The sequence below is a fragment of the Dermacentor silvarum genome, chromosome 10, assembly GCF_013339745.2.
Source record: "Dermacentor silvarum isolate Dsil-2018 chromosome 10, BIME_Dsil_1.4, whole genome shotgun sequence".
In the NCBI taxonomy this organism is placed as follows: Eukaryota; Metazoa; Arthropoda; class Arachnida; order Ixodida; family Ixodidae; genus Dermacentor; species Dermacentor silvarum.
The window spans coordinates 70,347,046-70,365,231 of NC_051163.1; the positions used below are offsets into that span (position 1 = coordinate 70,347,046).

At 44.7% G+C, this 18,186-nt stretch overlaps 1 protein-coding gene across 1 annotated transcript; it reads right to left on the reverse strand.

The window, feature by feature from the left end:
* Window positions 1-1,561: 1,561 nt before the first annotated feature.
* LOC119431624 (calcium-activated chloride channel regulator 1-like) lies at window positions 1,562-12,589 on the reverse strand. The gene is made up of 3 exons (XM_037699105.1): window positions 12,434-12,589; window positions 3,286-3,583; window positions 1,562-1,695 (listed from the first exon to the last, which is right to left on the reverse strand). The coding sequence occupies exons 1-3, from the start codon at window positions 12,587-12,589 to the stop codon at window positions 1,562-1,564; spliced, it is 588 nt and encodes a 195-aa protein (XP_037555033.1).
* Between the last annotated feature and the right edge of the window lie 5,597 nt (window positions 12,590-18,186).

An 18,186-nucleotide genomic window follows, 5' to 3' on the forward strand; every position in this document is an offset into this window, starting at 1 on the left:
TCCAACTTGCGCCTGCAAATTTACTATCTTCATCACCCCATCTGGTTTTCTGCCAACCTCGACTGCGCTTCCCTTCTCTTGGTATCAATTCTGTAACCCTAATGGTCCACCGGTTATTCATCCTGCACATTACATGGCCTGCCCAGCTCCACTTTTCCCGCTTAATGTCAATTAGAATATCGGCTATCCCCGTTTGTTCACTGATTCTAAATAGTGATGAACCGGATACAGAGGCTCCTTCTATAACTAGCGATGAAGTTAGAAGGGCCTTGAAAGACATAACCAGGGGAAAATCTGCTGGAGAAGATGGAATAACAGTATATTTAATCAAAGATGGAGGAGATATCATGCTTGAAAAGCATGCGGCCCTTTATACGCAATTCCTCACAACTTCAAGTGTACCAGAGAGCTGGAAGAACGCCAGCATTATACTAATCCATAAGAAGCGAGACGTTAAAGAATTGAAGAATTGAAGACCCATTAGCTTGCTTTACGTATTGTATAAAATATTCACCAAGATAATTTCCAATAGAATCAGGGTCACACTTCACTTCAGCCAACCAAGAGAACAGGCTGGCTTCAGGAAGGGATATTTTACGATGGATCATATCCATGTCATCAATCAGGTAATCGAGAAATCTGTGAAGTACAATCAACCTCTCTATGTGGCTTTCATAGAATACGAAAAGGCATTTGATTCAGTACAGATACCAGCAGTCACAGAGGCATTGCGTAATCAATGAGTACAGGAGGCATACGTGAATATCTTAGCAAATATCTACATATTGTAGGTGTTTATTACGCACATCTTCCTCATCTGTATGTTATCATTATCATCCTCACACTTTTACCTATCCTCTTCTTCGCCTGTATATGTGATCATCATCATCGCCTGTGTACTGCGCTGGTTCGCTGGCGAGCTCCCGGGCCTAATAAACATCGTCCCAACCGAGACGTCACAATATATAGCCATACCTATATATAATTTCGTAATTTTAGAAGAAAACAGAACCGCTTCGCTGGTTGTCCTTCTTCACATAGTGGAAGGGCACTAAGTTTTTGGAATTTCTATATTGTCACATTATAGGCACTGTTAAGAACGACGCAGTGTCAAAAGTGTGACTCGGTAACAAATTTAACTCTTTAGTGGGCGAACTTGTGCCTAGGAAAACAAGTAACACTCAAGCACAACGACAGTGGTGACCAAAGTCAGCGATCGTGGAAAATTTGATCAGCGGTTCAAGCATAGGCTTTTATACATGACTCTTCGAAGGTTCCAGCAGAATCACTGGTGCCCGCGTGACTTCTAGAAAGGGGTACGTAATTCGTGTCGTGCATACAATCAAAATACACAAGGTTCAGTGACAGTAGACAACGGATAGAATGATCGATAACATTAGAGAAACTTCGATACACGCAGGCGTGTCCTGCGCCAAGCGAGAACATTTAACATTTGTTAGCCGGTGAAAAGCGGTCACCCGAAAAGATAAACAAGTACGTACACGTGTCATTATAAAAGAATTGAGCGTGATTTTACCAACTTCAAAAATGTGCGCACAAATTACGTCAAAAGATTATCACCGACCTTTCCGTCAAGCTCGCAATAGGTCAAAGGATTGTCGTCGTCATGGATACTGCCGTACTCTTCGAAGACGCCGTACCTGAATTGCGCCCATGCGTGCACGAAGGCATACGCTGAAACAGAAAACAAATTCAGCAGAGACACTTAAGGCTGCGTACGAGTGAAAATGCGAAAGCACTACAATCGCTTAGGTGAAATATTTTTCAATTTATGTTTGCGACATGCATGAAAGTTCTTTCTGCTGAATCGGTGTGTGTGCTTGCGTATATAGGTTGTCCACATATCGGGAACATTCGAACCATTTTGCTGCAGAACGTTAAATTTTTTGGGGTTCCCTTGTATCGTTTTCTGAGGCGTGCTTCCGCGGGCAACCACGTTTTACAGCTGCCGCTTCGGAGTACATCCCAGTAGCACCGATGAAATCCGAAGAGCAAGGGAAGTGCGGGAGGCAGCGACGTGACGTGTGCAATGACGCACGCACTAGACACACCTCCTTTTGTACACTCATGATTTGGCGTCGAGAGTGGATTGCAGTAGACACATCACCGATGAAACCCGAAGAGCAAGTGACACGTGGGAGGCAATGGGGACTCCGGATTAATCAGGACCACCTGGGGTTCTTTAACGTGCACCTAAAGCTAAGTACACAGGTGTTCTCTACATTTCGCCCCCAAAGAAATGCGGCTGCCATGGCCGGGATTTGATCCCGCGACCTCGCGCTTACCAGCCCAACACCATCGCAACTAAGCAACCGCGGCGGGTCCGCCTATCCTGCTCTACAATAATGGAAACTTTACAAGCATCCCCTAGCTTCGGCTAATCAATCTGCAATCTATGCTGCTTGGGGTTTTCATTTATGTAAACCAAAAACTGCGGGATGTTCCCTTGGAATGATTTTTGTTACACGTCCTGTACAACGTATCTAGACGCACAACTGTGAAGAACAACGAAGCTTCAATGTTGCGAGATATTGTAAGTAATTTACGATCAGTGGGTAATGCGCGCCTGCGGCCGTAGCCATCGCGTTTACAATATTACCGTCTCGGTAATATTAGACATGTGACCGAAACAGTCTAAAAAACGTAAATCGTACATTTTTGTGGCCACTTTTGTGGCAATAGTGTGAAATTATTAGGCTCTCCCAAAACGAGATTTCAGGTCAGCAGTTGAATTGCAATCTTGTAGAGGCGCAGCTCAGGCCGTACAAAGGCCAGACAGACAACAAATAGAAATACGAAGACTGTATTTCCGATCAATGCCTGGTACTTGAGAGACTATAGTGAGGGTGATATTTTTGATGAGGTTTCATGAAAAAGAACAAGCGTGAAAGAAGCCCACTCGAGGCACTTTGCGTGCATTTCCGGGCTTTTTTCGTGAACGGAAAAAAAAACTTATGTAGCACGTATTGAGCAACAGGAAGCTGTATCGGGAGATTCTATTGTTGCTGTACAATCTTCTTGACACTTTTCATCTAATTATATTGTCTAAGAAGCTGACTAATTAATTAAGACTAATTCTGTAAATAGACGGAATGCAAAGAATAATCTGGGTATCTCCAAGCGACGCCAAACAACATTACCTTGCTTTCGTCCAGCTACGTAGCATTTGCGTAATTTTAAATCTTGGTGCATGATATTTGGGACACCCTGCATACATATCTGCTTTTGTTCATAAACTTCAGGCTCGTTTCTAAATTTGTGTACCTGCGCTCTCGTAGGTCTCAGTAGTTGACGAGTTGAGGTTTGCGAGAAAGCTGGACGACAGCTGGATAAAGTCTCCCCGCTGACCGCAGCGCCTCGATGTCTTCGCGAAGACAGGTAAGTCAACAGTTCGTATGGGATTCTTGATGCGAACGTCGCTCCAAGTGGAAAACTCTGACGACACGCTCCGGGCGACGCTTCTTTTAGGCCACGTCTCTGGGATGTCGATGATCACGTGTCGGAAATACACTCGTCCATTGGTGGCGCGGTGGAGGAATTCAGACGAAGCCCGTAGCAGAACCTGCGTGTTAAAATGCATCGTCTGCATTAAGGACAGATTACGTTAATGAAATGGAAAACATGCCCAAATGACGGGCTTTTAGCATGACGTGTATATATAATCACAAAAGAAATTCGCAGTGTGCTCACAAATTTTCATGAAAACATCGCGTTATCTCTTCGCCAGTTTAAATAGCTGAAATATGCCATGATAACATTACTGTGATAATGGCATAAAACTTGCTTACTTGCTTATATTAGGTACACGTCATTCTATTAAGCCTTAAGCTCATGATTTTCTCCGAAAGTATGTCTTATATCACGTTAAGATTACCTGCACTGTGATCCCTTCAGCCGACTTTACTCTAGGCTTAGTCAGTGCGAATGTACCTGAAACGGTGGGTGGGGCTCAAGAAAAGCACCAGGACACGCTGTGTTAATTCATTACAGACGTGAACATGTCTGAAATGGAAGCTAAACACAGGCAAGACACACTTGAGCTTCCTGCTGGAACCAGAGTATGCAACCTTTGGGGGTACGTAACTGCATATTTTTCCGGAATAGTCTCACTTTATTCTCATTTAGTTACGTGTATCAAACACGTGTGACAGTCCATCTCAACCACGTCCTTAATCACGGTTAGAGAAAGCAGGAATGTGTGATTTCGCGTGCTCTGAGTGAATTCTAATAGGCGCAAGAGATGGCTGTGCTCTTATAGATAGGATGATCTAGCACTGCAAGCATCGCGTCATTAAAATATTTGTGTGTTGTCTGCCAGGTTCGCTTACTGGAGCGTACTGTAAATTACATATAAGATGGCAACAAACATAGACACCGAGGACAACATAGGGTAAATTGCAAGTACTTACTAATTTAAATACAAAATGATAATTGAATGGAAATGAAAGTGGATGAAAAATCCTGCAACATTGATGCCTTCAGGTAGCATATGTGGGTTTATTGACCAGTTGCCTTCATCCAAAAGGATCACGTACTCGTGGCGCTTGCGGCAGAAAGGATGTCCCACATCCGCCGTCAAGGTTTGTGAGTGGTGGCGCTGGCTAACACTCCCAGGGTTATTTGTAGTAGTAAAACACAAATACCCCAGAAAATGGATGGGAAAACGACGCCGCGGTAGCTCAGTGGTAAGAGCCTCGCACGCGTAATGCGAAGACGTGGGATCGTTCCCCACCTGCAGCCAGTTGTTTTTCATCCAATTTCATTTCCATTATTTATCATTAATTTAGTGCAATTAGTAAGTACATGTAATTCCCCCTATATTGTCCTTGGTGTCTTCATCTTGAAACTGCAGCGCGCACACAAGAAACGAGGACAATAAGGCGAAGGTGACAGACAGGCGCTGTGTCTGTCTGTGTCTGTCTGGCTACTTGGTGTCTTCGTTGGCTTCTGGGATGATTAATAGAAATCGGGCTCCTCGGTTCCCTTTCTTCTCCTTCATATCATATATCAATATGATATGATATATTTCACAGATGTATGCAAATCTGCACAACTACTAACTGAGAAACAGAGAAATACTTTATTTTTCCCATCTGTTAAATTGGGAGGAGGGCCCTTAGTTCGGTACTCTCCTGCCGCTTTGGGCTTGACCCAACGTGGTACAGCAGTGTAAAGTTAAATTTTCAGGTTACTCCTGCTCTAGTGACCTGAAAATTTAACTAAAATAACGTATTTCACCCACTCACTCCTGACCTAGCCGCACGTAATAGCCCTTCTTCGACCTATGCAGTATTAGAGCCATGGTCCAGATGACTGGCGGCTGCAGTCAGCCACCCTGGATTAGATGGGAGGGTAAGTCACGGAAAAGGAGCGAGTGGGGGCGGGCGTTCAGGTGGGCCAGGTCATATGATGTGGGAAGTCTCCGCATTCCCTGTTCGCGCCTTTTTTTTTCTTGTGCTTGCTTCGGGGGCACGTCTTTTAAGCCACAGCGTTAAGGCCCCGTGTCGAAGAAAATCCGCTGTTGGTGTCGGCGTCGGCGCCAGCGTCTCGTCAACGAAACTTATATGCCACGCCTTGCTATATGATATGCGGTATATGCGGGTTATACCTGTACCGTGTTGTATTTCTGATGGTGTGCCGTTCTGTATTGGGTGCCCATAAAAGGCAAGACCTGGAGAGGTACGATGAATATGGGTGTGGTCAGAAATTCCAACACGTGACAAATAACACTGTCTCGTTGGCTGTTATTACTTTCCGCCTAATTCGGATCCTAACGTTCTCACGAATCATTTTTTGGTTCGTGAGAACCAAAAAGGTTCAAAAGGTTCATATTTACGTGTGCATTAATCTCCCTAAAGTCGAATGGGCACCTAGTTTGGGGAACAGTAACTACACAGCCATGCGAGAAAAAGCCGGATGTCTCATTGATTTTAATAACTTCCATAGGTTACGTCAATATAACGCGATGAAGAGCTACGCTTGTAACATTATAGATTTATTTATATCTAACGTGCCTGTTTTTGATGTTCAAGCGGTGCGCGATCCTATTGTTCTGGTAGATAAGTTTCATTGCCCGTTTACTCTGCCGTTCTTTTTGTCTTTTCGTGCAGTGCATGAATTCAAAGCAGAAAAATTTAGGTCGCTTACGGCGATTACCTTGGGCTGTACACTGAGCTTCACAACTATGATTGGTCTTTATTCTTTGAGATCGGGAATGTTGGTTCATGCGTTGAGCTACTGACATCACTTGTGCAAGGATTCATTAAAAATGTATACCGCGACGTCATCCGAGAAAGTCTAGACTCCCTTGTTGGTTTTCTTGCGATTTGAAACACCACTTGAAGAAAAAACATCTGTATCACAAACTACGCAAAATCATAAAGTGAGTATTGGTACCAAGATATCCATTACGTAGACAAACTGTGAAAAAAAAAACTTGTTGTAGGCGATGAAGCTGCATAGCGTAAACTTCTTGAAGAGAACAAGAAAGAACCAAAGTGTTCTGTGCGGAAGCAAAGTAAAGATAACGTCAGTACTGCTGTGCTGAAAATGCGTGATAGTATTTGTTTCAAACCGCAAGATGTATGCCAAGCTGTCGCTGAACACTAACTCTTGTCTTGCACGCCCTGATAACACACCCACTGTTATCACCTTCGATGACACCATTGGCTGCTTAGTGCATGAAAGTGTCGATGAACATGAGGCTTTATCGATGATTAAAAAGCTTAAGCCAGAACTTTCAGCAGCAGTCGATAAAATTGCCACCTTCATAATCAAAGAATGTGCTCACATTTTTGCAGTATTTGTTTCAATCCGGAAGATGTATGCCAAGCCATCGCTGAACACTTTAGCTCTTGCCTTGTGCACCCTGATAGCACAACCACTCTTATCAGCTTCATGACAGCCCGGACTCCTTAGTGTATGAAAGTGTCGATGAACATGAGCTTTTATCGGCGATTAAAGACGTTAAGCCAAAACTTTCAATAGGAGTCGATGAAATTACCAGCTTCATAATCAAGGGATGTGCTAACATTTTTAGTCGTGCTTTGACGTATTTGTTCAACTTATCTTTGCGCACTGGTGTTTTTCCTTGCGTCGGAAGGTGTCAGTAGTTGTTCCTGTATTTAAATCCAGCAATGCATGTGATGTGAATTATTTTCGACCAGTGTCACTTATTTGTTGTTTTGCAAACGTTTTGAAAAGGGTAATGTACGAGCACATGAGTTCATATTTCAAACAAAATATCTCATGTTTACTACGCGACAATCCGTTGACTCGAATTTATGCGCCTTTCTTGGATACAGTGGGTCTCACATGCTTAAACGTGATTAGGGGGACCCAATCTGCTTTCACAAGAGTAAAGTGTTCGACAAGGGTTCCCATGAGGTACCTGTGATGAAGATGGCAAAATACGGGCTTTGCCTCATCTACTGCAAATGGCTCAAGAGCTACGTTTCCGCCGCCGTAATCGAGTCATATTATCTGGTTGTGTCCGACGAATTTGTATCAACATCCGGAGTACCTCAAGCTCCAACCTTGGACCTTTATTGTTTATATTATTTATCAATGATTTGCCGCTACATGTCATGAACTGGAAGGTTTTGTTCTTTGCAGGTGATTTAAAATTATTCCGTAAGATTGAGAACTTAAAGGACTGCGCCGTTTGCAAGCTGAGATTGACAACATCGAGAATTGGTGATCAGAGAGTAGGCTTAAATTTAACATTAAGAAAACTTCTGTTTTGTCTGTTACTAGAAAACATGATACAGGTATGTGTAATTACACTTTTCTTGGCGGACAAATATTCTGTGCTGCCCATGTACGAGACCTTGGCGTTATTGTTGACCCAAGGCTTGATTTCCGGTTGCATGTATCTTCAATTGTTTTCGGCGCATTGAAAAATATTGGTGGTACATCTGGGTTAACAAGGGAATTTCGTCGATGCGAGTCTCTGCGAACTATTTACTGGGCTCTCGTGAGACCACGTCTCGTGTTGGCGTCAGTAGCCTGGAATAAGCGTCTCCATTAGCTATTGCAATCGAATCGAAAATGTTCAGTGTAAGTTTGTACGCATCCTTTATGATAGATATATTGACCGCCATCGTTTCTATGACTGTTATTCTCTCTTAGCAGACCTCGGTATGTACATTCATGACCGGCAACTTTAGCGTGACATATAAATTCTTCATGAAGTTATAGGTGGCTCCATCGACTGTGACCAGTTATTGACGTCACTGCGATTTCGTGTGCCTCATGCAAAAGCAGCCAAATGTTCTGATGCATGACTCGTTTGCTTATCACCTATAATGCGTCCTTTCATTTCGCGGACATATTTGCCAAAATGGCTGTTTTTATAGCTCTTTTTAGACAATTGTTTCATATTGTATATATTGTCTTTGCGATTTGCATTTCCCTGAAATCTGTCGGGTTCATGTCATATGGTATTTGTTTTTGACCTAGTGTGCGCTCGTTCACGCCGAAGGCTGTTAAGTCACACTCAAAATAAAGTATTGATACGGGGAGATGTCAAAAAGGGTTTATAGACAATATTTACACGTGACAGCGAGTGGAACCACAACAACAAAGATGGCGGGCCGGGATACTGCTCGTCCTTTTTCTCGTCTGCTATTTCACTACTATTTCGTCCGCAGCATAGGAGCATGGCTCATAACATTAACCGCCGGCGGCGAAAGCACCGACAGGTGCAGTCGAAGTACGACAGCACGGAAAAGGTTCACTGCAGACACAGGGTTATTCAGTGTCTGGGACGTGGTAGCGCTTCAGGCGGGCGACGTGCACGATGTCGGTGCGGGGTTTAGCCTATGGGGATGAAGACAATAGAGCAATTTCGTACGTTACGTTGGTCACTTGGCAAAGTACTCGATATGGCCCGGTGTACGGGAACAGCAACTTTTTAGAAAGCCCGACACGGCGCGTTGGGGACCAGAGGAGGACAAGAGACCTAGGGGCTAGTGGATAGTCTACGATCACCTGCAAAAGAAACTGTCTGCCCCGTTCAGTTAGCAGTTGCCGAAGTGCACCATGCTAAAGACAGACGTTATGGAGTTAGCAGTCCGCAACGTCGGTCGCGCAGCTTGTGGGTAAAGCACGGGAGATGGCGAATCGCGTCGCATAGCCTGTAGCGATGGCGACTCATCTGTTTCCTGAGACTGACACTGGAAACGGGCCAAGTAAGTCGAGGCCGACGCGATGGAATGGCTCATATGGAACGTCAAGAGGCTGAAGATGGCCAGCAGGTGGGGAGCGGCGGCTTTTTTTCCGGCGCTGACAAAGGTCACAAGAGGCCACGTAACGGCGCACCGCGCGGGACATGTCTGGCCAGTATAACCGACGGCGTGCGCGATCGTATGTGAATGAAACGTCGAGGTAACCCCCTGTTGGCGTATCATGAAGCTGGGCCACAAGACTCGAGCGGAGGTGTGCCGAAATGACAAGTAAGAGGTCAGGACCATCAAGAAGCAAACTTCGACGATGTAAAGTGTTATCGTGTAGCACAAAAAGTCGGAGAGAGGCATCATGAGCCTGGGAGTTGAGATGGTTGATAATCTTGCGTATGGCCGAGTCCCGGTGCTGTTCAGCAGCAATGTTGAAGAGTTCGGAGATGGCAAGCATACAAGGACTGCAGTCGCTCGGTGCAGGTTCTGGTTGGTCGACGGGGTACCGGGAAAGGCAGTCGTCATCCCGATGCAAACGGCCAGATTTGTAGATGACCGTGTATTCTTGAAGTCGTAATGCCCAGCGAACCATGGCATCTTTGAGCGAAGATAGCCACCAGACAGCGTGATGGCCAGTCACAACGGTAAAGGTTCTGCCATACAGATAAGGGCGAAATATTGCAACGGCCCAAACAAGAACGAGACATTCTTTGTGATGGAATAACTCCGCTCAGCGGCGGAAAGGAGGCGGCTGGCATACGCAATAACAAAGTCGTGACCACAATGTCTTCCGCAGCAGCAGAATTGTCGAAGAGAGCCATAACAGGTGGCGTAGTGAGTAGTGCGATGAGCTGCGAAAAGGCAGATGCTTGGGCAGGACCCGAGGTAAAAGGAAGGTTTTTCTTGATCAGGCACGTGAGAGACCGTGCTTTCTCTGCAAAGTCGTTGACTAGGCGATGAAAGTAAGAGCAGAGGTCAAAAAACGAGCGGACGTCTTGCGACGAACGGGGCGTTGAAAAGTTGGGAACAGCGCGTACTTTGGCAGGGTCAGCTCGGATACCGGCCACATCAACAAGATGACCAAGTACGGTGATCTCTCAGCGTCCGAAGTGGCATTTGGAGGAGTTAAGTTGAAGCCGGGCGCTGCGAAACAGCTGCAAAATATCGGATAGTTGTTGGAGATGACTGGGGAATGTGGGCGCAACAACTACGACGTCGTCAAGGTAACGCATAAAAGCAGACCACTTGAACACGTGGAGAAGGGAGTCAATGATTCTTTCAAAGGTTGCTGCATTACACAACCCAAAGGGGATGACTTTAAACTGGTAGAACCCATCGGGCGTAATGAAGGCGGTTTTTTCGCGATGCTGCTCGTCAACGGCAATTTGCCAATAGCCGGACCGAAGATCTATGAAAGAACAATACCTTGCGCCATAGAGAGAGTCGAGCGCATTGTCTATGCGCGGCAAAGGGTAGACGTCCTTTTTAATTACCTTGTTCAAGTATCGATAGTCGATACAGAACCACCAGGTGTTGTCTTTTTTTCTGACAAGCACCACAGGGGACACCCAAGGACTCGCAGATGATTCAATGATGTCCTTATATAGTCCACATTTTTTCAACTTCGGTTTGAATAACACGGCGTTCGGACGCAGACAATCGGTAAGGGCGCCGTAGGCGCCCTTACCAAGCCCCAGTATTGATGCGATGTGTTACGAGTGGTGTCTGGCCAAGATGGGGCGAAGAAAAATCAAAAACATCACAGTAAGATGCTAATAAGCTGCGAAGATCTTCGGACTGAGAACTGGAGAGATCAGGGCCAATCATATCGTCAAGAGGGTCGTCAAGCGTAGTACCTGTGTCCGGGCTTCCAGATAACCACTGTGGAGTATCGATAGTCAGGGCCAGAGGGTCGCGTGCTGCTAAAGGTGATATGCTGCCCAACGTGATGCTTCGGAAAGAAATTGTGGGGTACGTATACACGCCCGGTATACACGCCCGGTTCTCAGCAACAGTCACAATAGAGTGAGGGAGCACAACACACCATGTCAAAAGAGCGTCTAGAGAAGAAGATATCACATAGTCACCTTCACAAACAGGGGGCTCTGAGGTCAACGTGACATACGTCACGGCTGCTGGTCGCAGACGACCAAGCTCGATGACACCTAAACACGGTGGCGACGCGGTGTTGAGATCGCGTACAGAGAGGACTTCCAACTGTAGAAGGCCAGGTGAGCAGTCACCAAGGGCAGAATGGGTGCTCAAGAAGTCATGGCCGAGGATGACGTCATAGGGACACTGGTGTAAAACTGGGAATAGAAGTGAGGTCTGGTGGCCAGCTAAGCTCACATGCTCAGTGCACATGCCCACGACGCAAAGTGTACTGCCGTCGGCAACGCGAACGACAGGTGACGTGGCGGGTGTAAGAACTTTGCGGAGACGACAAAAAAGGCAGAGGGCTCATTAGCGATAGTTTCGCCCCAGTGCCTATGAGTGCCGAAACAGGCACGCCGCCCACTTTTATGTCCAAAAGGTTTCATCGGGTAGCCAGGGTCAACGGAGGATTTCCGGGTCGGTTGGCTAATGCAGCAATATCTATCATCATCATGAATCTATTTTTGTGTTCCCCTCTGAATGCATTGAAGTTAGGAGACTCCACGTGCTCCCGTTTTTGAGACAGCCATGAACAAGATATTATAGTGCTTTCTGTAGACATAACTGCATGCAGATGACTGAAGATGATGCGTTTATTGCAAGGGTTGGCACTACAGCCTATTTTGGGAACGGATAAGAAACACCACTGTTTACGTCAAGGTGGATGTCTCTTTCCGGAGCTAAGGACAGTGGCGACTTTGGTTCCGAACCAAAGCGGGGCCAGTTCACTCTTCCGAAATTCCGTACGGCACATGCGTGAGGCTTGCGTGCGTATTGCGGCTTTTGCGACATTGCGACATTTTATGGCTTTGGTGGATAGTCAACGTCAGAAATATAAGCGACATTGTTACCGTTTCTCTTATTTATGCGGTGCAGCAAAACTATAAGCAAAATCTGGGTTGTCACTGATTTGCTTGCTCCCATCAAAGTGTTAATGGCGTACAGCGGTTCCAGCTTGCTGCTCTGTTTCTCGCCTATAAATCGGCGGTAGCGTGTGTGAAAGAGACGGGGGTGGAAGTTCTAAAAAGTGGTACAGTAGCTACACTTCGATTGTTGGAACAGTTTCAGTTCATGCTCAGTACCTTGAGGTTATCCAAGATAGCCTCATCTGGCTGGACGTCAGCATGGATGGAAACCAGCACGTCTTTGTAGCCACCGTCGGACTTGTCGATCTCCAGTGCGGCCAAGTTCCCGAGTACGCTCACAATTGCAAACAGTGCAGGAAGGTGCTTAGCCATGTTCAGGGTTTCTGTAGAGCGGAAGCAATTAGGAGATTAGATAATCATATTTTTATAACATGCAAACATGACAAGTAGTTCAGAATAATTGTTTCTCAATTCCACGCGGGGCCTTTTACCGGAATATTTATTGTTTCCTCCCACAGAGTCCAAACATAAGACTAATTCTGACCAAACTTATGCAAGTCACTTAAAATAGCCATGTCTTCTCACAGGCAAGTATTGCGACATATAACAGGGGAAGCATGAGGAGGAGGAGGAAAACTAACCCATATCTTGTTAGTTAGAAAATTACTGTCATGATCTCAAAGCTACAAATACCAGATTTTTTAAGCGCCTGTTAAAGCTTATATATCGCTTATTTACATGAGGTACGAGAAGAATTCGGTGGCAGGAAGAAACGCAAAAGAAAACACTATTCTAAGAAATTGAGGAATGCATAAAAATTGGTTGTGATACAGGAACCCGGTGGAACAAATGAGCTAGACTTTAATTTGAACAGAATATCTCAGGAGATGAAATATTGCAGCATAGGAGAGCTCACAATGTTCAAAAAGATTAGAAAATGAATTCAAGTGAAAGCAAGAGTATATGCAACAAAACCAAGAAAAGGATTATCACACTAATAATTGATCTCACGCAAAAAGAAATATTCCGCACTGCGCAAAAATCATCGCTGTGGCCAATTCATAGCGCCGAGAACAAGAAAGCTAATAAGAATAGAACATTCAATCCCATTGAAATCTCAGCTTCGCGGTGCAAATTGAATGTGCACACATTTAAAATTCCATGTGCATATACGCGCTCAATCCTGTAGACAACTGGCTGCGCTTTGACGGGCCAGAAGGGCACACTGTTGTAGCGAAATATCGAGAGTTTATTCTGAGGGAAAGTCATTGCCTATGACGTCGCTAGATCGGCAAACAGAAACCGGTCCCTGTACGCTAGCTGACAGAATGAGAAGCCGACCGACTAGGCCTTTCGCATAAGGTACCTGTGGTAAAATAAAGTCCTGTACCGACTACGCTAAAAAGCACTACTTATAGACTTTGCAAGGACAAGTGATACGTGGCGTACCGCATAAATAGTTGTGAGGTTCTAATAAGTACCGGCCGAACAATATCTCGGTTCATAGCATCCGCATTTTTCGTGAGCCGGTAGCCTAGTGGGAGTGGTGCCAGTCGGTGCCACTGCGCAATACACATTCGCCACCATTTACTGAAACAAAACCCATGAAATCCAGAGTCTGGCTTCTGCTAGAAGTGAATAAATATTCAAGCAAGCCAGTCACTGGTTCTGAATGAGAGCCTAGCTCTAAATACTGAAGGATTGAACGATGGAGCGCAAGCAAGTAATAAAAAATATAAATCACCTGAGAATCAACTGCAGTGCCAAGAAAAAACAAGACGCTTGGTTTGGTTTGGTGCCTATATGTAGGGTACAACCCACTACTACCATTGACCATGAATTGGTCAATGGTAGTAGTCAATGGCAGTGGGTAGAAAAGCTAACAATACCTAAGTAGCATTTTCTTATTTAAAAATGACCCTTTAAATAAATACTAATCGTTAATATAAAATGTCCTCCTGATATTACTTTAAAACTTGAAATAATATTTTTGTTTTCTGGTTGAGGAAAATAAACCAATAAAATCAACATGGCAGTCTCCTCGTTTCCCGTACAGAAATGAATGCGGCATCACATACGCTCCAATTGCAGTGTCCTAGTGCCGATGCCTCCGGAGACAGTATGACAGGAAGCGTAATGACTAATGCAAGTTGGCTGAATGCTAGAAGTCGTTTTCGATGAACGGTGAACCTACGACACTCTATAAAGGCATTATCCATAGTTTGGGGCTTATTGCAATAAAAACAATAAGGGGAAGGTGCCAAACCAGACCTATAGGAATAGAAATTCTGCATCGGTATTCGGCAACGCATTCGCGTAAATGAAACTTCAAAGCTTCTCGTTAATTGAACACGATTTGCTGCGCCAAGAAAATCTAGGGTGCTGAAACTCGGTGTTAGTTAATACGCATGATTTGGCATGTTCTTCACGGACGGAATTTTTTTTTTATCTTGCAGAATTGATGTATGCCGAGTATCTTAGGATCCGCAGTACCGGGTTTTTAAGAGAAGCCGCTGCTAGTGCGTCTGCTGACTCGTTTAAAGTGATTTACACGTGGCCTGGCACGCATACCAAATGGATGAGGCGCAAATGTTGGGGGATAGATGAACTAAATTGTCGAAAAATGGTTGATGAATTGGGCTCTGATAGAGCAGAACAAACAGACAAGGAGTCGATTATGATTACGGCTCAAGAAGCGTCGCGTTCACTTATTCCGATTCATAGCCGATCCCCCAAAGTTGGTTGCGCCATTTCCACTAGGAAACAAGAACTTGTTCCGTGCTCTTCCTTTCTTGCTACTTCAATACCACTATTCGCACTTACCCACTTCAAGGTATCGGCGGACGGGCGGATTGTAGAGGAGACATCGTAAGAAGAACAAGCAATGTGAGAAGGCTATAAATTACGTTTGTAACATTCTCGTGAAATGAAGACACGCAGCACTGAAATAAAACTGCGGACATCAGAAAAAATAACTCAAACCAATTTTAAATATTTCCCGATATCAAGCGAGACTTACCAAGGAGCCTATTTACAAAAAAATACTTTGAAGAAATAAAATTACTTTGACAAAGAGAAGGAATTATGAAGATCAGAAAATGCATATTTTCACGAAGTTAACGGGACAGTCTGCTCGTTTCTCAAAGGAAGTCGTAAGTAGCAAAGCGAACGTTCGTGCCCTTGAGGATGATGATATTTTAAAGAAGTGGCAGATAATCGCAGTGGCGGAGAGAGAAAAGCTTGTGCTGAGAGAATGAACACAACATCTTCAAATATTCTAAAGAGAAAATTAATTGACGGATGCACGAAAGAAAACCGAGAAATATGGCGAATTGCAAAGTGGAATTCATTCAGCTTTTGAAAGGAATATTATGCGACACATAAATAGTTGCTTTACTAATGATGCAAGGTATAAAGGAATTATTCTGCTGCAAACTGTGAATAGAGAAGAAGGCAAGATAAGTTATTAACAAAGTAATACATTTGTGTCCTTGAGTTCAACGCTGAAGCTTCGAACTCCGAGGAAGTCACATCCCACTAAAACGAATTTCTTCTATGATCAGTGCAAGCTACGTCATCAGCATTGTACATGGCCTTCAATTTGTGCTGAATCTGAAAAAAAAAACTACTCATGGAGGTATGATTGGTCTTCTCGCTTGCCAGCGATTCTTACCTTAGCCCTGCCTGCCAATGCAGCATGGCGATCCCCAGCCATAAACGACAACGTCGACATCACGAATGGACCATTATCGTCATCATGAAGAAATGGTTCTAGAAGTTTGTCGGACGAAGCTTGAGAGGGTCCGCGGAGCCTTTGTGTGTAACCCTGTCTGAAGCGGCTTCCACGGGCGTTTTTTCATAGGCAGTCTGCGCAGCTATTGTGAAGACAACGTTTAAAGGGCCCCTAAACCACCTCAGATATTTTTCGAACATTTCAAGTAAGCACGCGCATCGAGTTCTGAATGCCGTCAAGATCCACGATGCCAAACGCGCTACGCACCGCGGGCGCGCCACAAAATCAAAACAATGCCGTCCTCCTCTCCTGACCTTTCCGGTATCCCCAGCGGTCGTCACGATGTCAGCAGGGTGAATCTGGTGATGTCAGCGTCGGTGACGATGCCCATTGGTCGAACAAGAACCTGCGACTTCCGGCTTGTCTGCTAGCAGGTACGCGCGCTCCAGGGTTGCCATATTTGGCAACCCTGAACAACCCTACTTTTGTTGTCAACCCTACTTTTCACTTTCTGGACCTGGCAACCCTGGAGCAGGGAGCGCGGCTGCCAAATCTGGCAACCCTGCCAGCAGAAATCTATTGATCAGGCTTTTTTTTATCGCGCTAATTTTCACAAAACGGAAGCGACAAAGCTTAAGTTGTGTTTTTGAGCCGTGTATTGAGGCATCAACAAGAACAACCTTTACTTTGAGCATGGGTGCTAGGCTACAGCAACAGGGACGTATGCCTAAACGTCGCTGACTCCCTCTGTGAAACAAAAATATTACGTTGCGTATGTTACTATATCTTAAGGCCAAAGCCTTAGTTGTCTATGTTGGCGGTGCTCTTGGCGTGCCCTTGGCGGTGACCTTGGCGAAACTGGGCCGTGACGAAAAATGGCCGACGCCGCAAAAAGATGATCGAATTGACGTCGCATTTCTCAGGGAGGTTTCTGTAAACAAAGTAAATTAGAGGCTTTGAAAAAAAATTGGTACGTTTCGGTCTGGGTGGGAATCGAACCCGAGCTTCCGGGGTGCGAGACGAGCTGCTTTTCTTTTTTTTATTTTTATTGCCAACTTTGCCACTATACACCGACAAAAACACAAAACACCAACAAAACACGAAAGATGAAACATGTCTGCAAAATTTTTAATGGCACGACATACTACATTTTTTAATGCTGCCAATTCGTACAGCACTTCAATCCATGTTGGCTATTCAGAAAAAGTTACCTTTAGATCCACAGGGAATAAGATTCTTAGCGGTAAAAATGGACGGTTTTCCGTATGACGCTATAATGATCCTGGGCCTCCACAGTTTGTGGAAAACTAGAATGCGGTTCCACAATGCTGATGTCATAGTGAGATCTGTACGCGATCATTTTATTGGAAGTGTAGTACGGCTCAGGGATGACCTGACGCCATGGCTGCTCCACGGTTCTGGCTTACTAAAGGTGTACCTAGTGCGTGCGTGTTTGCACACGTCACGTAGCAGCCATCTAGCAGACTAAATGTGTGGCCTAGTGCGTGCACTAACATGCTGCCCTTTAGGTACTACGTTAAGTGTTATGTGGCGTTCCGGATGTCGCCTTAGGGCCACACGTGTACTTCCCATTGCGACTCGTTATGTCTTGCAAGAAGTCTGGCCCCGATTGTATGACGTAATGCATTACCAATATGTCTTACAAAGAAGTCTAACCCCGATTGTGTAACTTCATGTATTACCAAATGTGCAGCCGGCTTTCGCCTTCGTGTGTTGCAAAAGTGCAGCACCTGCCGAACTTTTATTCCTTCTTCAACGATAACCTCACAATTTTTCCTTCTTTATAATATTACAGATTTCGAGTTGAACGAAGACATATATAAACACTCACTTAAACATGTATGAGAAAGCGATTACAACACCGTTTCATTGCTAGCGCTTTGCTAACTATATAGCTTCGGCCGGCACACGGTAGAATGATAATGATGATGGGATGATGATGATGATGATGATTATGCCTTATTTAATGGCAGAAACCTACCGTGGGGGATAGGCCACCAATCAGGTGGTAATATGATTCAAAAAATAAACAAGGGAAAATAAATAATCGAGGATGAGAAAGAAATCGATAACAAATGAAATAAAAAAGTGTACAATAAAGTATAGTCAGCCTTGCATAGACACTTAGTAAAGAGTAAGTAAAATTTTCAACAATAATAATAATATGATTACTGTGAAATTGTGTTCTTGCTATTGGACTTTTATAAATTGATAA